Here is a 21,103-nt window from a genome sequence, read left to right as displayed (position 1 = left end):
AATAAGAGATTTCATAATAATATTTAAAAGGAGATTAACAAAATAAAAAATATATTAATATAATTTTTATAAGAGTTCAAACTATAAAAATATACAACGATACAAAGTCTACAAAAGATATCCCTATAACTAACATATTAACTCCCCGTACATCCACCACAATCTCACAATTCTAACTACGGACTTCTCATTCAAATACTGACAAACATTAAAAATATTTTAAAATACAAAGTACACTAACACACAATATCACTTTCAAATGGAGGGACCACAATGAAAAAAGAAAGGAGCACATGCCATGACACAGACCCATACTGAAATAAGCACAATATTCCATAATACATTACTATTGACCAACAAAACTAACATTTGTTTTCCAAACGGATGAGCGCACTCGAAAAAACTTCCAATCGCACAATCCCCAAATTTTCCCAACCTTTCTAATTTTAAAACCCTAAACCTAATTTCAGTAATATAATATTTTAAAAAAATTCCCTACGTAAAAATTACCCTTGTCATTCCACGTCATTGTTTCCTTGCCTCGTCACTGTTCTAGCACTGGTCAACCTTGCCATGTCACTATTCACCTAACGATGTCTAGCCAGACTTAACAGAAAGGGCAAATTTGAGACTTTTTAATAAAAAATGGGACCAAATTGAGATTTTAACTCTAAAATGGGGACCAAAGACATGATTAAACCTTATATATATATATATATATATATATATATATATATATATATATATATATATATATATATATATATATATATATATATAAACTAAAATATTTTAGATTATACTACTGAAAATATATGCGTCATATATGTGTGTTAATTTCTTTTATACAGTGGACAATTTCAGAGATATCATTTCCCACAAAGACTAATGTAATTTAAACTAATTGGTTGTTTAATAATAAAAGGGAAGATTAACGAAACATTTTGGTGTATAAAAATAAGAAATTCAGAAGTAAAGAAATAATAGAATTTCATTCAATGGAAACAATGAGCATTATAAGGTCCTTTATTCTTATGTAGGCATCCTAATGTCAGGTACGATGTAGCGAAATGAGTAACACTTGCCTCACCAAATCTTTTCTTTTTGTGAAACATTGTAGTAGAGAAATTAGAGAAGATCTTGATAGATAAAGGTAGTCATTTTTTTTACCTTTTGGAATTGTCTCCCATGAATGGAGATCTTCTTCACATAGTCCTCCAACATTAAGTCAACACAATGTGCAGCACACGATGTCCAAAATAGCTTTTTTCTCTTTTGTCATAAACATTTGACTAGCAACTTTGTAGTTTATTACATTATTTGTGACAACTTGAATGAAATTTTCTTCTCCTACCTCTTCAACAATGTTATCCTTCATATCAAATATTTTCTCAATTGTTTTAGATATTGCATATGCATCTATGAACTTCAACAACACAATTTCCTTTAGGTTGCTCACCAGGAAGTTTATTACTGTCCTTCTTTTCCTATCTGTCCAAAATCGGTCATAATAATACATCCTTTTTTTTCATTCATCCCTATGTGCTTGTAAAGCAAGGGATGTAGTTCGAACTTCCTCTTTCAAATATTTAACTATAATATCATGATAAGATGAAGGTTTAAAACCAAGGCCATGTCTTGGAACCAAATCAAGCATAGTAATGAACTCTTCACTTTTTGCCACATTGAAAGGTATAACATTGTTATAGAAGAATCTAGCAATTGTTTGACAAACTTCCTCTCTCATACCTTTCTTAAACATGTTCTTGATGGTAGTTTGTGTACTAAATACTGTATTCTTAAAAATATTTGTAGGATTGTTGCTTGATGCTTTACTATTTTTTCTTTTCTCACCAGCTTCTGTTGTTTCCTCCTTCATATTAAGCATTGGCTTCTTGTTTAAATTTTGTTGCAAACCAATAACAATTTACCACATTTCTTTCTTCACTTCATTTGTAACATCCTTGCAAGCACCAACGTTCTTTTGAGTACTAACCAAGTGACACTTCAATCAATAAACTCCCTCTGTTACTAGCTTTTGACAATATTTACATTGAAGTTTCCTAGTATCACAGCAACAGAATTACAATGCTTCAAAACTATATCACTCCTATTTCTTGAAGCATTTTTTTGAGCCACGAGTATAACAGATTTTGAAGTCATTTTAATAAGTAAGAATGCATATTGGACTGCAGTTTGGATGTTGTGAAGAGTTTGGATAAACAAAGTAGTGTGGTGATGTCGTGAAAGAAACAAAGGGAGAAATTGTGGGTGGGTATGGCATTTGGGTACAGGGGGTGCAGTGAAGTTTGGGTACACTAGGCAGAGTGAAAAAAAAAAAAGAGAACAAAGAGAGAAGAGAGGGGGTGGTAGTTCAGTGTCCCTTTTTTTTTAAAAAAAAAGAAACTTAGAGTGCCACTTGTTGTATGTTATGGAAGAGAGGGAGTTACTTTTACCTATTGGGGTAATGGTAACTTTTACGGTCATGTATCTTTACCTTTCATTGTCACTAATTGAACTTCAAAATTGGACTTTAATATGTTTAAAATAATAGGGTTTTAAAAGAGGTCCCAATTCCATCAATCCTCATAAAGGGACTTGTAGAGAGGTCGTCACCACTATTAGGTATGTTGATGTCGTTAGAGTCATCATCATCAGAGTTGTCGTTTGTGGAGGCACCACCGCCGCAAGGTCTACCCCCTTATTCTCCCTCACCACTAGAAAGGATTGTGATGTGAGGCCACGAGAGAAGCACCATCGCGAGCCCTATCAGCTTCTCCTTCACCATTTGGAGGGACTGCATCGCGAGAATCCCTACTCCCACACCACTTGCAATTTACAACGACAATCCAACAAAATATGTGAAGATCACGAATTTTAAGTGAAGCGAGATCGAAGATGGAGAAAAAGATCATAGATTCATATAATCTCACGTTCTAGACCACGATTTTGACTACCTTGTTATTATGAGCATCACCATATACCTTTGAATATTTAATGACTTTAGCACACAATACCTACAGAATTAATGCTGATTTAGATTTTAATCATATCTCTTGTTTTATGACTATCACCTAAGAATTTGCGAGTCTTTCACAAGTGAGACTCCACGACCACACCATGTGTTTGATTTTTGACACAAAATAAATCTTTATTAGTAGACATTGGTAAAATATTGAAAGTTCTTTAATTACATGACTATATATAAAATATTGCACCTCTATAATTTTTTTTAAATAGGCTCACCAAAAAATGTTTCTCCAACATTAAAGTAAACTTTAAATCTAATTCAACTCCATTGTATATATACAAAAAATATATATATTGAATGTCTATAACTTTTGTTTCAACATGTTCACCAAAGAATGTTTTTCTAACATAATCTATTAAGATATGAACTTTAAACATAATTCAATCACACAAAATCAACTTGTAATGTAATATTTAAACTCACTTATATAATATAAACTTACCTTATTTCGAATTGATATAAGATCTCCAACATGATCCAAGACTAATTTTCTTAAATGAAAAAATCTTAGTCTTGCATGAAATGTTTTTCTAGCTTGTCACTCATTCAAAGTAAAAGCTAAATATCAATACGTGAAGATTGGTGAGGTAGTTCAAAATCAGTGATCTCACTGGAAATTTAACCCAAGGTGTGGTGTTGCTATTTGCCAACCAATATGAAGAATTGATATCTTCAAGTTCCTTTCTGCTAAAATATGGACTTTACAAAGCAAGTAAACAAAACTCTGTAATGTTACTTTATCCCCTTAAATCAACTGTGACCAATACCTATAATGAATATTGAATACGGCTTTCAGCAGCTCCTATATTATTCTGCATGCAGCTTTGGAAGAATATGTGACACTACATCACTGGTAGTGATTTACTTCTTCATCGATTCAGCAGCAACAGCATTAATGAGTCATGCAGCTTCAGCTGTAGTAACTGGTAACTCAAAAAGCATTTGCAAGTTACTGCTTCACAGTGAAAGTCTACCTTGGTTTCCTTGCTAATTTTGGATTCTTGCACATTCGGATACTTGTTGGGGTGACCTCTACAAGTTCATCTTCTTGGATGTATTCAATGCAGTCATCCAGACTATAGTCTAATGGTGTATCAAGAATCACTGCACAAGGGAATAAAGTAAGTTAAACCTTTCTGGCCTATTAGCATACCACTACCACACATTTCTTCAAGATTATTGAAGCAGCATTATTTCTTCAATGGTACAAAACAATGTTGAAGTTAAAATTAATCAAAAGAGTATATCATTTGAATTCAGTTCAGTAGTACTGCTTTAACTGAGGAACTAAAGATCATCAAACCATGTTATTCGAATGTGTGTTTCATATAAGATAACATATGATGTACCGAAACTTCAATTCGTATCCCGTATCTGTGTTCAACACGTATTCGTATCCGATATTTTATAATACTTTACCGATAATTATCATTGAAGTATCTATTATATAAATCAGTAATACATTTATGATGACAATAATTTATAAAATTTTATGTTGAAAATGTTTAATATATTTGATTTTAATTTGGATTCACACAATATTAATCATATATATATATATATATATATATATATATATTATGTTTTTAAGAATTTTTGTATAACTTTCGATATACATATATCATGTATCGTGTTTATTATTTTAAAAATAAGTGTATGGATGTATTAGTTACGTGTTGTCTTGTATCCGATACATATGTATTGCATCAGTACATCATAACTTGAGTGTTACCTGTTTGTTCCTTGTTGGAACGAATGTTGGTAGCAGCTTTCTTCTTACAAACATTCAAGGACAAGTCTCCAGGTCGCTGATGGATGCCAACAATTTGACCTTTATAAACTTCCACACCAGGTCCAATAAACATCTGTCCCCTCTCCTGTGAACTAGAGATTGCATAAGAAGTACTTGCTCCATCCTCAAAAGCAACCTGAAATTCCATAACTTCATCAATGACTGAGGGAAACAATGGAATTATGGAGTACCATGCTCTACAAATTTCTTTCAATGCAGACATTACCAATGAGCCTTGATCACGGGTACTAATGTCACCGGCCCAATGCCCGTAGCTATCGAAGACGGTGTTGAGAATAGCCGTTCCTCGGGAGGCGGTTAAAATTGAATTCCGCAATCCAAGAAGACCACGTGTTGGGATCTTATATTTGAGTAGTGTAGTTCCTTCCGATCTAACACAGAAATAAATGTTGTCAGTATCAGATCAAATGTTATGCAAGTGTAGTTGATAAATGTGAACTTTTCATCAATTATTATAGCCAACAAAGATATCATCAATGTCTTTTACGTGAATCTAATCTATTAATCCAAAACAACACAAGATAGAACTCCCAATGTACTAAACAAAGAAACTCATTTCCATGATGATGATTCTCTTAGAAGTTTTGCTTAACTTCAATGCTTTGTTCCTATAACAAGTATATCACGTTCAAAATAGAAGCAAAGAAAGAATTTACACACCCAACTCCTTGCATGTCAAACATCTGTCCCCGTCTCTTGCCAAGAAGTTCAACAACAGCTCCCATGTGCTCTTCTGGTACCTCCACAGTTGCAATCTGCAACACATCCTCTTGTTAAAACGTGCAATGAATTATAAAAGAAATTTATTCTTTGTTAGGATGATAAAAAGAATAGGAAGAAAAGAAAGAAAAAAAGAGAGAAATAGAGTGAAAAAGATGCATTGTTAATATGAATAAAGTTGAAGAAAAAAACTAAAATTTCTCTTCACTTTGTTCGGATGTGTACAAAAGAGTGAGAGGAAAGAAAACAATGTGTAAGATTTTTTTTTCTAATGTAGGGAAGAAGAGTAGAAGAAATAGAGGATAAAAAGAAGAGAATTAATTTTGTAAGTCCCACACCAAAAAGGATAGAAATTTGGCTGGGCGTTTCAAAACAAAAATCTTAATTTTTCTGCTTTTGAAAAGCAGTAAAAAATTGATTGAGATATTACCTCAAACGGTTCCAACAGTTTGTCATTCAGCTTCTTGTTGATAACTTTGGGAGGTCCAACCATGAATTCATAGCCTTCTCTTCGCCTGCAGATGCAATATTATTTAAAGAGCTTGAAGAATAATAATAATCAATGAGAAATGAAATATTCACAACACTCACATATTTTCTATGAGTATAGTGATATGTAAAGTTCCACGCCCACTGACAACAAATGTATCAGCTGTTTCACCATCTTCAACTTTCATAGCCAGATTCCGCTCAAGTTCACGATAAAGCCTATCCCTTAGGTTCCTACTAGTAACATACTTTCCCTGAAAAATTACAATACATTTTAGCTGATCTATGACATAGCTGTGAAAAGCACAAATTACACTGTTACCAAGAAAGAAGCTGAACATAGCAGCAATGGTTGTGCCTAACTAACAGAGAAAGAGATAATACAGAACATTTTTATGGCAAAGCATTAATATACCTCACGGCCAACAAAAGGTGAAGTGTTTATGGAGAAAGACATTTTCACTGTTGGTTCTTCCACCTTGATGGAAGGTAGTGGCTTCCCAGATACTTTATCAGCAATTGTCTCCCCAATCTGAGTATAGCATTGTAAAGGTTAAAAAGGTTACTGTGATACAAGATTATGCATTTTATCCAAAACCCTCAATCTTTACCTGAATGTCAGTAATTCCACACACTGCACATATATCACCTGCCTCCACATTATCTGCAGGAACCCTACTGAATTTGTCATACACGTAGAGCTCACTAATTCTTCCAAATCTACATGAATCTTCTGAAGTACATACCTGGACAAAATCAACGAATAAGGGGTATGCTGATAGAAACAGGATCAGAATGTAGAATCCCTAATTCCCAATCACTGCCCCAATGAACGAGATCACGTTTACCCCCTGAATATCACTTGAATACCACTAATCCTCTCTTTATGTATCCACTTTTATTCTCTAGGTGCTGTCATAAACTGATTATTACAGTTACTATTGTGTTTCTCAGAAGTTATGATCCCCTCTTACTCTCTTACTTCTCCTCACATAGACTTATTTAACTGGAGGTCTTTTACTTTCAAAAACAGATTAAAATAATCTATATCCTACATCAAACTTTGAACTGAATGGATTCATTCATTTGTGTTCCACAATAATCTCTACTACAACTCGCCCACAACTCAAAAATACAAGATTTAGAGAAGTGAATGTAAGACTTAAAATATAGCTGTTTGTAAAGTATATAAAATTCACTATTATATGGAAGTACAGATATTTATCCCTGGTAGTAAGATAAACTCAAAGAAGCAAAGGGTAACATGTGAGTATGAATGAATTCACAAAAATGAAGAACAAAATACTCACTCGAACATCCATGCCTTTTTCTAAAACTCCAGCTTGCACACGCCCAATTGCTATACGCCCTTTATGTTCATCATATTCAATATTTGTCACCTAGTTGACAAATAAGCATATGTAAAAACAAATTAGATCTTGTATACAGAAATAGCATTATCAGAGTCAAGCAGAAATTTAACAGGGTTGTCATTGTTTATTTTCTCATAAATAAACTGGTCAAGATCTTCACTTGCTTCTTTATTTTCTATTTCCCTTGTGCTGGTAAATTAGCAGGAACAAAAATAAGCTAACCATAATGAAAAGATAAATCAATAGAAAAATAGAATAAAAAAGACTAAGAAGTGATATAACTAGCAACTACTAACCAGCATTTGAAGAGCACCATCTTTGTCAATGCGCGGTCCAGGGATGCATCTAATGACGGATTCAAACAATGGACCAAGGTCTTCTGCCAGATCTTCAGGAGACAAACCTGCTTTCCCTTTTATACCACTTGCATAGATCACTTGAAAGTCACACTGCAAGCAGAAAAAAAAGATGATTTATTGTAATAATATTCCTACAGATCATTGGGAATAAAGAAATCACAGTAGAGTTTTGACCAAATACAAACTTCCAAGCTCCAACCCAATTTGTAAACAACACACAAAAACTACAACTATTTAAGTCATATGATAAGTTGATAACCAACATACTTGTTCGTCAGTGGCATTCAGTTCAATGAAGAGTTCAAAAGTAGAATTGACAACAAAATCCGGGCGAGCAGAAGGTCTATCTATTTTATTCACAACCACAACAACTGAATGACCAAACTCCAAAGCCTTCTTCAAGACAAATCTTGTCTGTGGCATTGGTCCTTCAACAGAATCTACCTACAAATACAAAGAGCAGCTTCATAAACCCTATATATTACAAGAAGCCACACTACAAAAAAGAAAATGAAGCATTTTTATATAAGGGAATATGTAACAAAATTCCTAATGGAGGAAACAAACTACAGTTAGAAGGAGTACCACTAGAAGGATCCCTTCCACCATATTTAGGATACGCTCCACTTCACCCCCAAAATCAGAGTGACCTGGAGTATCTATTATATTGATCTTTGTGTCTTTATAGGTGACAGATGTATTTTTACTCAGTATAGTGATCCCTCTTTCGCGCTCCAAATCATTCGAGTCCATTATCCTTTCCTGCACAAATTGGTTATCACGAAACACCTGCAAAAAATTCAACAGATGAATACCATATCAATATTACCCTTCATTCTTTTTTATAAGAATAAACCAATCGACTTTATGGCGAAAACAATGGCTAAACCATTTAACAGATATTGAATGTCTCTAATCTACCACTTTTCAACAATTGTATAAAACTATCCGTCTGTTTAGTCTGCTGGATAAATCAACTCCACACACTGTGACGCACATTCCAATCACGTTAATAGTTAAAAATCAATTCTACCAAACACAAACAAATTCTCACTAAATCATTTTCTACTACAGGGCCTGCACGCCAAATCACGTCCATTAAATAATGGATGTCAATTGGCTCAAGTTAACAAATGAACTAAAATTACACAAATAAAAAATCAAATTCTCCAAAAGAAACCCGTTGAAACTAACCATGTTCCATGTAATGAACAATACCTTAGTTTGTTTGAGCATGGCATCAACGAGAGTAGTCTTTCCATGATCAACATGAGCAACAATCGCTATGTTTCTGACGTCCCCTCTTCTCAACAATTGCTTCTTCTTCTCTAAGAGACAAATAAATAAAAAAATCTCAAAAAGGCAAACCTTATAACAAAGGGTTTGCTAAAACCACTGCAGTAATTAAGAAACTAAAAGGAGGAAAATTTAATTTGAAATCATACAAAAGCTGGTAAAAAACATTACAAAAGAACACATTTTTAGGTAGCCCGATAAAAAAAATGCTTCTAATTCCTAAACAAATGAACTTGAATCACTGGTTAACAACACTTTGTGAATAATAAAATTGAAATACAGATGAAAGAAGAGGGTGCGGATTTATTACCACCAGCTTTGGGCTCTGTGGCTTCGGAAACAGAACATTTGATGGGCCTGGAAGTGAAGGAAGATAATCTTTTGGCGACGGAAAAAGAAGAAGATAAGGGTAGGCCAAGAAGTCGGGTAGAGAAGAAGGGTTGAAAAGATGATGGCTTTTGAAGAATGGTGTTGGTGGGGAAGAAGGAGGTGTGGATAGTAGTAAGTGCAGCCATCTTCTCCATTCTCACTCTCACACAGAAGAGAAGAGAAGAGAATAGGAGAAGAAAGAGATGAAGAAGAAAAGGAGTAGGAGTATGAGGCTGTTAATGAATTGTTTTTGCTATTGGAAGTTCCGCTATTGAGTGGCAAAGGAATGGATATCGAAGACTGTGTGGGAAATGGCGTATAAGGTTTCACTCTCACAGTCTCTACGGACCACTTTTTTCCACATCATCGTATCTTCCCACCTTAACCTATTTCATTAACCTTAAAAATGGTTTTATTTTCGGTTTAATAAGTGATACCCATTTTTGTTCAGATGTGTTAATTTGGTATCTGTTTTTAAATATGTGTCAATCTAGTTCCAACTTTTGAAAAAGTTTCTTAATCAGATCTCTTTCAGACAAAAATTACTAAAACCGTTAACTTAATTCATGATTTTTATCACTAAATTTTAACATAAATATCAATACATAATTTTGTAAGTCATTGTAAATATCAATAACCGTTAATAATGTTAATAATTTTGTTGAAAAGAACATAATTGAGACATCTTTTCAATAGTTGGGACTTAATTGATACATTTTTAAAAACGAATATCAAACTCACATGTATACCATCTAACTAATTAAACATTTTCTATATTTTTTGTAATCCTATGGATAGAAAATAACCTATTTCATTGTAATACAACGAACCTTGATTTTTTTATGTTCTTCTATTTATCTATGTCAATAATATGTAGCTTTTGATTATACAAAGTTCTATGCGAATATCCCAAAATTCTCTTTGGACTTGTATTATCCACCTATTACAAAATATCACATAATAAAGAAAATATCAATCATGATAAGCTAAGACATTTATTTCATATTAACCTTATCAAACATTATATAGACAAACCTTATTATCTAATCACATGAACCTTTTTACTTCATCTTAGAGCAATACTTTTGTTTATTATTCATCAAAATAAGCATTTATTAATTTGTCCTTGGACTTAACAATGAGCCAACATGGCATCATCCAAGAGTATTTTCATGATTCCACATACACATAAGTAAAGAGTGCTTAGTTAAATCATGGAAGTGGAATATCACAATTAAGCATCCTATGTATGTTGCACTTCATGCATTAACCAAAATTTTTCTCACAGTGCATTTATATAATGCTAACCAAAATACATAAACTTTATTATATATTATATTAGAATCATGTTGTAATAAATAAATAATTTGAAATACTTAGAGATTACATGTATATAAAATGTAGGCCTTTTTCTTTAATTTACATAAGAGTCTCTTTTCACTATATGTTACTTTCTTTTTGTTTTTTTTATTCTTATTTTTGCTTGACTATGTTTTATTTTTCTTTTCTTTTCATTAACATTGGTTTTTTATTGTGAATTTTGTATGATAAGTTTAAAATATTATCAATATAAAATAGAAAAATAAGTTATGTACATAAAAAGAGAAATTACATACTTTACATATTTTTACATACTTTTACATGAATAAATTATTTCAAAATAACAATTCGTCTTTTGACCTAAAGTTATTATTTTAACACATTTACAACTCCAGATTAATTATTTATTTAAATGGACTATTTACATAGAAAAGCTTCTTTAAAAGCTCCATTATTTTTAATTATTTTCATTATACATTTTAGAAAGAAAGACAATGTGGGTTGAACCGTCCGTTTAGGCTCGATTCGTATAAGGTTCGTACATCGCGGGCTATCTCGTCCCATCCCGCGTAATTTATGCGGGCTATAACCACTGGCCCGCTCCGTCCCGTACTTGGCCCGCGGGCCTGCGGGCTAGCACGATTTTTTTTTCATTTTTTAAACTTTATTTTTTTTTTAATTTTTATGATAAAATTTTCAATGTTTAAAAATTGAGAAACTTTAAGAAGTTTACACAATCAAGTAAAAGACTTTGGAGAGTTGGATGATAAATTGATAATTCAACATTTTCATTATTCATACTATGACATATACAATGTATTCTTTAAATTTTAGCACATTAAAAAAAATATACTTGTATTTTTTCAGTTATACACAAATTTGAAACGTTAATGCAAGAGTCCATAAAAAAAGTAATTAACATACACAAGTGCAAGTTTTTTTTATGCGAGCTTGCGGGCCGGCCCGCACAGGCTGCAGATTTATGCAAGTCGGTCCGCACAAACTACAGGCTTATGCGGGCCGGGCCACTACGGACATGCGGGCTCACTACCCTGGTCCACCATGTGTTTTTTTCGCGGGCTGGCCCGACGAGTTAGACCTTGATTGCCATCCCTAGAATGAATGACTCAGATTACTATTTAAGCTTTGTTTGGATGATATAATGAATTTGAAAGAATAAATTTGTGAGAAAAAGAAGATGAATGTAGAATTATTTAAATTAAAAGAAAGATAATATAAATGGAGAAGATTTGAGAAGAAAAATTATGAAAAATAAAATATAACGTGACAAATTTAATCAATTAAAAAAGTATTTTAGTTGAAAAATATATAAAATTGTTATTATTTTATTTTATTATTATTATATTATTTTATAATCATCATTATTATAATTTAAATAAAAGTTAACTTCATTTAAAGTAAAATTATTTAACTTTCCTCGCAAATCTCTTGTATTGTAAAGAGAAAGTTAAAACAAAAAACATAACTTTGATTTCCGTGAGTTTTTGTCTTTTACCTATTACTTTCTTTCTAAATTAAATTTCTGCATTTCTATCGTTCGAAACAAAAAGAGTATTAGGATGTATTAATTTGAAAGAGTGAATTCGTGAGAGAGCGAGTCGATGAATATCAGTGGATTTGAGCGGATAAATATTAGTTGTTTATTTTAGTAAATTTGAAGTTGAAGTGAGTGAATTTAAAAATAAAATTTATAAAAATTTATAAAAATTTGGAAATGAAAAAATTGATATGACAGATAAAATTAATATACTATTTTATTTATTTATTATAATAATTATTGTATATTATTAATTAAATAATATAATTATTATATATTATTATTTAAATAATATAATTATTCATATATTATTATTTATTTAATATATAATAATAATTATATATGTAAAAATTAAAGTTGAATCCACCATCTTTCAAATCTTCTCTTATAAGAGAGATAATCATCCCAACGTACATATTTCCATATCATTGGAAATCCTTCAAAACGGACACAAATGAGTCCCGCAAATCTTCTTACAAAATCTATTTGCGCCCTCACATAGTGTTAAATGAACATGCCCTTACTCTTTTAAATATCTAACATGTTATATATATATATATATATATATATATATATATATATATATATATATATATATATATATATATATATATATATATATATATATATATATATATATATATATATAAATATTTTAAATGAAATTTATTTTTTAGTTATATATTTTCGAGTTGGATTTTTCAGCTAAGTTTTGTTATGTTGTCCCTAGTTAAATATTAAATACACATTGTTTTAATATTTTAAAAATAATTTTAATATATTTTAAAATTTTTAAATTAATGATCATAAGTATATTTTGAAGATATAGTCAAGGAATAATAAAAAAAAACTAATAAAAAAAAAATCAAAACTCCATTTTTTCTTTTTACAAACTCAATTTAACATCTCACTCAAACCTAGTTTACTCATTTTAATCAAATATCAATTTTCTAAAAGATAAATAGTGTGGTAAATATTTGGTTTAATTAGTCGGATGTTTCATTTTATTTAGATGTGTCAGTTTGATATAAATTCTTAAAAATGTGTTAATTGAGTTCAACTTCTGAAAATATGTCTCAATTAGGTCATTTTCAGCAAAAAGAATTATTAATACCTTTAAAAGTATTGATATTTAAAATGACTTACAAAATTAAGTAATGATATTTATATTAAAATTTAGTGGTAAAAGTTATTAATTAAGTTAATTATTTAGTAATTTTTGTTTGAAAGGGACCTGATTAAGACATTTTTTAAAAAATTAGGATTAAATTGACACATTTTTAAAAATAGATATCAAACTGATACATCTAAATCTAAATAAAAAAGGGTATCATCCGACTAATTAAATCTAAAATATTTTAAGCTAATGAGTATTTTTTGGCACATAATATGATAATTAAAGAAAAGGACAATTATATACCAGAGGATAATTATTTGAATTTCACCTTGTGGTAGTGATGAGTAGAGAAATTTAAACTGCTATGGAAGCAATCGCATTCAGTTGATTCTGTTAAGTTTGCAAGTACTTGTTCCAATGGTTCACCCAATTTTCCAACCACTTGTTCCACTCTCCATTCTTCCTTCTTATTCATGCCCTTTGCACATCCTTCCACCAAATAATGGCTTCCACCCCATTTTCCCAAATCCCTCACAAAGTCTGAAACTTGTGAAACCACAGTGTTGTGCTGTTTTACCCTGTAATCAGAACAATACCGCTCTTCTCGATGACTGGTCTCAGCTTCTTCAATTCTCAATTGGGTCACAGGATTATATGCTGGCAAAGACAATTCATGGGTCTCTCATCAAATCTGGTCGTGAAGGTGACCTATTTGTGGACAACAATCTTGTGAATCTCTACTCAAAATTCAACAACATGAATGATGCACAGAGGATATTTGATGAAATGCCTGTGAAGAGCACAGTCACATGGACTACCCTCATGAAGGGTTATTTGAAGAATGGGGATGTTGAGTCTGTTTTGTGTATCGCACGTGATATGTGCATGGTTGATGAAAAGTTCAATGAGCATACTTGTTCAGTGGTCCTGCAGGCTTGTAGGTCCCCGGAAGATCGATTTTTTGGCGAGCAGGTTCATGCTTTTGTTGTAAAAAGTGGGCTTCAGGAGAATGTTGTTGTGGCTACTTCATTGGTTTCCATGTACTCTAGAAGTGGCTACTTGGGTTGTGCAGAAAGGGTGTTTGATGGCATAACTGTTAAAGATGCTCAGTGCATAAATTATATGATTTTGGAATATGGAAAGGCAGGTTTGGGAGATAAGGCATTTCAGATTTTTGTGGATATGCTAAAGTCTGGACTGAAACCAAGTAATTATACGTTTACGAATTTGATCAGTGCGTGTGATTTCAGTGGAGGATTATATGTAGGGAAACAACTACATGGGCTTGCGGTGAATTATGGTTTTATGTGTGAAACATCTGTTAGAAATGCAATGATTACAATGTACGGGCAACATGGAATGGTCGAAGAAGCTGAGAGAGTGTTTGCTGAACTGGATGAGAGATCTTTGATTTCGTGGTCTGCGCTTTTGTCAGTATTTGTTAAGAACGGCCATGCTAACAAGGCCTTTGAATTTTTCTTAAACATGATTCAGATTGGTGTGTCTCTTGATTCTGGTTGCTTCAGCACTGTTCTTGATGGGTGTTCAGAGTGGAATAATTTGAAATTTGGGGTTCAGATTCATGGACTTACAGTAAAGCTTGGTCAAGTCTCTGATGTAAATAGTGGTACTGCTTTAGTAGATTTATATGCTAAATGTGGAAGTTTGAAGTCAGCAAGAGCCATTTTTGACAGGCTCCGAAATAAAACTATTGCTTCATTTAATGCCATTCTAGTTGGATATTTGAACTCAAAGGTAAGAGATGATGAAGAGGACCCTATGGTTTTTTTCAGCAAATTAAGATTCAGTGGTGTAAAACCTGATGGTGTAACATTTTCACGGCTCTTTTGTTTATCGGCTAACCAAGCATGCTTGGTAACTGGGAAGAGTCTTCATGCTTACGCAATAAAGGTGGGACTTGAAGATGATACTGCCGTAGGAAATGCTGTTATTACGATGTATGCTAAATGTGGCTCTGTTCAGGATGCTTATCAAATATTTAGTAGTATGAATCGTGATTGCGTTACCTGGAATGCCATAATTTCTGCGTATGCCCTTCATGGTGAAGGAAACCATGTTCTTTTGCTGTTTGAGGAGATGAAGGAACAGGGTTTTGCTCCTGATGGGATTACAATATTGGCTGTTCTCCAAGCATGTAGTTACTCGGGTTTGTGGGAAACTGGGTTATACTTATTCAATGAGATCCAATCAAAGTATGGGATCACGCCTGTGATTGAGCACTACTCTTGCGTGATTGATCTTTTGGGTCGAGCCAGAAATCTGTCCAAAGCCATTGATATCATCAACAAAAGCCCATTTCCAGATTCAGTTTTGCTTTGGAGGACTTTTGTCAATGCCTGTAAGCAGTGTGGTGATTTACAACTTGGAATGTGGGCATCAAGAAAATTGCTTGATTTAGCCCCGCATGATGCCTCCTCTTACATACTTATATCAAACATGTATACCGAAGGGGGCATGTTTGAAGAGGCTGCGAAGGTGAGAACGGCTATGAATGACTTGACATTAACTAAAGAAACAGGCTCCAGCTGGATTGAGATAGATAATGAGGTTCACTATTTTATAGCAAGTGACAAAGACCACCCTCAAAGTAGAGAAATTTATGCAAATTTGGATCTGTTAAAAGATGAACTTTGTTGGACCTGCGGGAACAGAAATAATGTTGAACTGATATCAAATTCCCTGTGATACTATTTTACATTTGCTATAGTTCATTAGTAAGATTTCAGCAATAGTCTGAGGATTGAGGGAGGATTTGCGAGTAGATCACTCTTCCATGACAATTTTGTAATGGTTCCAGTTCCACCACATTGACTCTGTATACCCCTTGTAACCAAGAAAAGGTTGGAAAAACCTGAACATCTTTTGTAATGTTCCTTGCACAGTGAGTTAGAAACTGGTGCATAGCAGCTCCTTTTGTTCTTAAATGAACCAAAATCATTTACACTTGTAATTTTTATAGAAAATCCAGCACTTAACCTGAAGCTCATGCATTATACTTCATCAAAATGAAATCAGGTTCTAGATGCTATGGAGTTGGTAGACTTGACTATTACTATTACTTTTGGAATGCAGTGTATCATGGATCTAGTTACTGTTTCAAATAATAAACCATTTTCTGCATAAAAACAGAAATATATCCTTTGAAGCCTTGCCTAGGGTCCAAGCTCCAAAGACACACAACCAAGCATGAATGTATTATTTCAAGATATCTGTGAATCCCATCTAAGATAAAAGAAGCATATTTGATTATTTTATTGGCAACCCACAGATTTGACAAAAAAATTAAGTTGTGTCACATAAAGATTGACTGAGACTATGAACAAGTGATAGTATCAGACTATATAATAATTTATCTTGAGTGACAGAACAGATACAAGATTAGCAAAACGTGGGACCAAGGACTTGAAAATCTCATTGGACAAACACAGGAAGAGGAGAAATTGAAACATTATGAATGATGCCTTGATCATATTTGATTGCGAAGAATCTCTCCTTTTGGCTTGTGATGAATTTATGAAATTGGACACTGTATCTAGCTTTATTGACAATGCATTCCATGCAGACACTCAATCCGTTTCTAGACCAGTATTGGTGAGAATTGCCTTCCACTGGAGATTCACGCTCCAAATACAAAAACACTAAAAGACGAAAATTGTTTCCACTGTGCTTAACTTTAGCTCTTGCTTTTAGATTGAAAGCGTGAAACTTTAGTTACTTAAGGTGAACAAATACTAGCCACATCACTGCGCAATTTCCGTGCAAAGGTTGAGCATCAACTATTCTGTTACTTTTTTTTTTTTCTCTGGTCTACAAAGTAGTCACATGTCTAATCTTTTCCCTTTTTAAATAACTTAGTTCTTAATTTACTAGTCAATAAGATTTAGATTCAGAACTTCTTTTAGAGTTATTCTCCAACTAAAATTTAGAGTTTTACTTTTAATCCATCATTAACAGCTGGGAGAGTCAAGTCAACTATATTTTACCATTTGTTTAGAAAAGCATGACATACCAACATAAGTGTTATATTGAACTTGTTAAGAGTTACTTTTGCTTGTTTAGATAAGTTACAGGTGAAATTAAATTTAAATCTTCTGAAGAAAATCTAAAGTTCAAGTTTTAGTAATGAGAAAAACACCATTAAAAGTAGAACTGTCATTGAAAATAATCAATCAAGTTTTTCTTAAAGATTAATCTCTAGTAAAGTTCATGGATATTTTACATCAACAATAACTTAATGTTGCTTTTCAATCTTTTCACGTGAATTTGTGATGATGCAACGCGAGTGTTAAGCTTCCTTGCATGTGTTAGCATGATCTGCAAGATATTTTCTCATAAACTAAACAATTATTTCTTTTTTTCTGTGATGGGATATGAAAATTAACAACTGATTAGAAAGATTAGTGAGGGCCACAAGATTGCGGAGAAAATTGCAAAAATGTTGGACACAGTTACGTGTCGGCAATGCATTTGCAAGTAGTGGAGGCCAACTAATGACAATAAACCAAATTTATTAATGTACAAAACGTTTAATCAGCAGCACCACCAACCCAAATGATCATCATGTCTATAAATTCTAATGCACTAATCAATCACTCAGAAACACTCCAATTGGTTTGTATATAATATAAGATGATAATGTACACCCCCCATATCTTCTTTTTTCTTCATACTGCATCTCCTTAACCCTTTAAGTTGAATTCAAAAGGAAAAGGACTCTCACCACCACACTATGTCATCTATTATGCCATGATATTTTCTTCCCTCTCTATGTTTCTTTTTTTGGTTATATTTGTCTACAAATGTGGTTTCAAAGTATAACATTTATTACTATAATACATCTTAAAAGAAAGATCTTTTGGTAGGTGCTCTTCCAACTGCTCTCATGAGGTTGGCAATCTCCAGAACCCTGGCTACTTTTGTGCCCCTTTTAGCCTCTGCTGATGCTTTCCTCTCCTCAGCTTTTCTGTGAGCTTTTGCTATCTCATTTTGCATTTTCTCCAGTGCTCTTGCTCTTTTCTCCTCCAACTTCCTCTGCACAATGAGTGCAAAGTTTTGGTCACTGATGAACAAAATTGTAATTGCAAACAAAGTGCACTTATTAGTCAAACTTCTGTTTTACTGTCCAATAGAGTTGGTGTAATGTAGAATGAAAAAGGAAAAACAAGCATCAAAATCAAATCATTAGCCCACTTGCTTTTTTTCTGGCGGCTACCATATTTCCAGCTCTTTTTTGTTGTCACTGTAAAAGTAGCCTTGGAGATAAGGCAATGGATGCAAGCCAAATGAGTCCTTTCATATATTATGAACATGTTATTATCCTATTAACCAAAAGAATATACTTTTGATGGTAAAAAATGCAGAAAGAGCTTGTGGCTGAATGATGACATTTTTCTTTCAATTTGGCATGACAGTATCCCTGTCCAAAGATGGGAACAGCAAGAGCTTATGATGGAGAAAAATCCTAATTCAACTTTTCATTTAACATATCTTTCAACCTGGGAAGACTTTGATTTTAAACCCGGATATGATCAAGACCAAGCCCTTGAATTGCATGCTAAAACCATAAACACACATCAAAATTCAAAGGATATCTGCTACCACTGACACTTTTTGTTCAGGGAAAATAGTAATATTGATCCATACATAGAAGTAAGTTTTTTCCCCAACCATTCCCACAAAACATGTTGAACATTGATCCATGATCCAAGAGTCTAAATAACAATAATTAAGCAATCATCAAGGGTATATCAACCCTACCCCCTAGCATGTCAACCATATCCAATCTTTAACTTCAGTTAAAATAAAAAAAAAACCCACTCATATGAAGACCCAGAAGAAATTAAGGTAAGAGTTCCTCTTCACCGATCGATTGGATCAACCATGGACTAATCTAACGACTCAATTTTAGTCTCAACAGTAATCATCATAAACAAGCACCACCATCACCCAAAAATCAAAATCAACTAATCATGATCACTAACTAACCCACTTACAGCCACCAAAGAAAAAAGTAGCCAAAATTCAACTCGAGAGTTACTATATATATATACCCATACTCTGGTACTGAAAAACACCTTGTTAAAAGAAGTTAATTTTTTCAATTTTGAAGAACTAGTCTTTGCCTCCATCCAAAGTAATTTCATAATTCATACATAGCATACCTCAACTTTCTTCATCCATGAAGTTGCTTTCTGAACCTGCTCATTCTCCCACCCATTTATAACAGCATCTTCCCTCTTGAACCTGTTGTTAATCTTAGCAACCTTTGCGTTTTGCCAAGCTGCTATCTTTGCTTCAACCTCCTCCTTTCTCACCCTCTGCACTGTGACCTCACTCAAAGCAGCACCAGAAGCTGAAGAAGAAGAGTTCCCTCCACGCCTTGGAGGTGATGATGAGGAATCAGCTCCCAAAGGGTTGCTATCTGCCACAATTGCCAAAGGGTTAGTCTCTTCCATCATCAGCAACTCATCCTCTCCGATCCTCCCCAAGTTGTTGCTATTGGTGTTCTCGTTGTTAATGCTGCTATTACCACCTCCTTCATTGCCATGCATCATATTCACACTCATGGGACTAGTGGTGGTGGTGTTGTGATCAATACTCGAGCCTGCTAGAACCAGGGCACTGAATTCCCTACTCACGCTGAAGTTCTCGCTGGAACCACCTTCTATGGACACAGAAGAAGAGTGGTGGCTGTGTGTGTGCGTTTCCCAGTTAGGCTCTCTTCTGGGGGGTGGGGTCAAGGCATGAATTTCTCTGATTTGTTGTTCATTATCAGTGTAGTCGCTGTGTTCCTCTCTGGCATGGCTTGTGGAAGGTGTTTGATAATTCAGCATAGGTGAGGATGTGTGTTGTGGTTGAGTCTGAACAGAGAAAGTGAAGGGAAAGTTGAGTAAAGAGTAGAGACAAAGTCAGGGGTTCAAGCACAACATCATGGTTTCTTTGTTTATTGTGTCTGTGTTGTGTTTTCTGAGATTTTAGTCCTTTTTATTGATAACTGAAAATGGTGCCAAAAGGATCAGTGTGTGGATATCAACTCAGATAAATTATTTTGTATTTAATAAGTGGTTTTGAGTATAAAATTTAGATATACTATACTTTTTGTTAAATGCTCAAAGAAGAAAGTTTTACCATTTATAGTGCTTTTATTCACTTGAACAAAAATAATCGTTTTTGGTAAAAGAGGGTAGGTTTATATAAAAGAAAATTGAATAAAAGGATATATATATATATATATATATATATATATATATATATATATATATATATTGATACGTGTTTCATAAGTGATAATTAATCTTTAAGATAGCATGACTGATCATCTTTTTGGAATCTCTTCACAATTTCAACTTTTCTTGTTCATATTTATGATATTTGAGATTTTGTTTAAAGAGATAAATAGATATAAATAACTTGTTAATAGAGAGAGCAATTATTTGATCCATATTGTTTTTATTATGTGGAAAAGGATAATTATAATTAAGGGTGATTTTAAAAAGAAAAAAAATTATACGTTAACTAATAAGAAAATCTACATTGTTATAGATGATATAAAATTTCAGAAAATGTGTTGGATGATTCTTTGGATTCATGTTACATGTATGTGCTAAAATAATCAGAATCAATTGTTATTAGATAAG

The 21,103-nt window shown here is 32.9% G+C and overlaps 3 protein-coding genes across 4 annotated transcripts; 1 reads left to right on the top strand and 2 right to left on the bottom strand.

Moving 5' to 3' along the window:
• Window positions 1–3,619: 3,619 nt before the first annotated feature.
• Window positions 3,620–9,719, bottom strand: SVR3 (elongation factor family protein). Its single transcript, XM_028081430.2, has 14 exons — window positions 9,392–9,719; window positions 9,004–9,113; window positions 8,371–8,574; window positions 8,053–8,229; window positions 7,723–7,875; window positions 7,364–7,453; window positions 6,665–6,799; window positions 6,469–6,585; window positions 6,156–6,307; window positions 5,995–6,079; window positions 5,505–5,599; window positions 5,050–5,215; window positions 4,764–4,959; window positions 3,620–4,135 (listed from the first exon to the last, which is right to left on the bottom strand). The coding sequence occupies exons 1-14, from the start codon at window positions 9,603–9,605 to the stop codon at window positions 4,002–4,004; spliced, it is 2,028 nt and encodes a 675-aa protein (XP_027937231.2). The 5' UTR covers window positions 9,606–9,719; the 3' UTR covers window positions 3,620–4,001.
• Window positions 9,720–13,765: 4,046 nt separating this feature from the next.
• LOC114190101 (pentatricopeptide repeat-containing protein At5g27110-like) lies at window positions 13,766–16,227 on the top strand. The gene has a single exon (XM_028078868.2). It carries the CDS (start codon window positions 13,863–13,865, stop codon window positions 16,149–16,151), a length of 2,289 nt encoding a protein of 762 aa, XP_027934669.2. The 5' UTR covers window positions 13,766–13,862; the 3' UTR covers window positions 16,152–16,227.
• A 1,730-nt stretch (window positions 16,228–17,957) lies between these two features.
• On the bottom strand, window positions 17,958–20,483 carry LOC114191978 (remorin 4.1-like). Of its 2 annotated transcripts, XM_028081461.2 has the most exons (3): window positions 19,628–20,483; window positions 18,657–18,718; window positions 17,958–18,525 (listed from the first exon to the last, which is right to left on the bottom strand). In XM_028081461.2, the coding sequence occupies exons 1-3, from the start codon at window positions 20,297–20,299 to the stop codon at window positions 18,306–18,308; spliced, it is 954 nt and encodes a 317-aa protein (XP_027937262.2). In that variant the 5' UTR covers window positions 20,300–20,483; the 3' UTR covers window positions 17,958–18,305. The 2 variants fall into 2 exon arrangements, with proteins under 2 accessions (XP_027937262.2, XP_027937263.1); XM_028081462.2 differs by lacking the exon at window positions 18,657–18,718 and having other exon boundaries at window positions 17,958–18,497; window positions 19,628–20,471.
• Window positions 20,484–21,103: the final 620 nt, after the last annotated feature.

The sequence above is a fragment of the Vigna unguiculata genome, chromosome 7, assembly GCF_037176805.1.
Source record: "Vigna unguiculata cultivar grain cowpea cultivar isolate G323 ecotype 2 chromosome 7, ASM3717680v1, whole genome shotgun sequence".
Taxonomy (NCBI): Eukaryota; Viridiplantae; Streptophyta; class Magnoliopsida; order Fabales; family Fabaceae; genus Vigna; species Vigna unguiculata.
Note: the sequence above shows the minus strand (reverse complement) of the source record. Positions and strands in the feature narration are given on the sequence as shown.

Excerpts from the sequence above, each read along its gene's own strand:
- SVR3 (XM_028081430.2), bottom strand. The coding sequence starts at position 9,605 with ATGGAGAAGATGGCTGCACTTACTACTATCCACACCTCCTTCTTCCCC. Across the intron at positions 9,114-9,391 it reads CACAGAGCCCAAAGCTGGTG|AGAAGAAGAAGCAATTGTTG; the intron begins GTAATAAATCCG and ends TTTGTCTCTTAG. Across the intron at positions 4,136-4,763 it reads TTCCAACAAGGAACAAACAG|TGATTCTTGATACACCATTA; the intron begins GTAACACTCAAG and ends TCCCTTGTGCAG.
- LOC114190101 (XM_028078868.2), top strand. The coding sequence starts at position 13,863 with ATGGTTCACCCAATTTTCCAACCACTTGTTCCACTCTCCATTCTTCCT.
- LOC114191978 (XM_028081461.2), bottom strand. The coding sequence starts at position 20,299 with ATGCTGAATTATCAAACACCTTCCACAAGCCATGCCAGAGAGGAACAC. Across the intron at positions 18,719-19,627 it reads CATGGATGAAGAAAGTTGAG|GCTACTTTTACAGTGACAAC; the intron begins GTATGCTATGTA and ends CTTATCTCCAAG. Across the intron at positions 18,526-18,656 it reads AGCCGCCAGAAAAAAAGCAA|TGACCAAAACTTTGCACTCA; the intron begins GTGGGCTAATGA and ends TTTGTTCATCAG.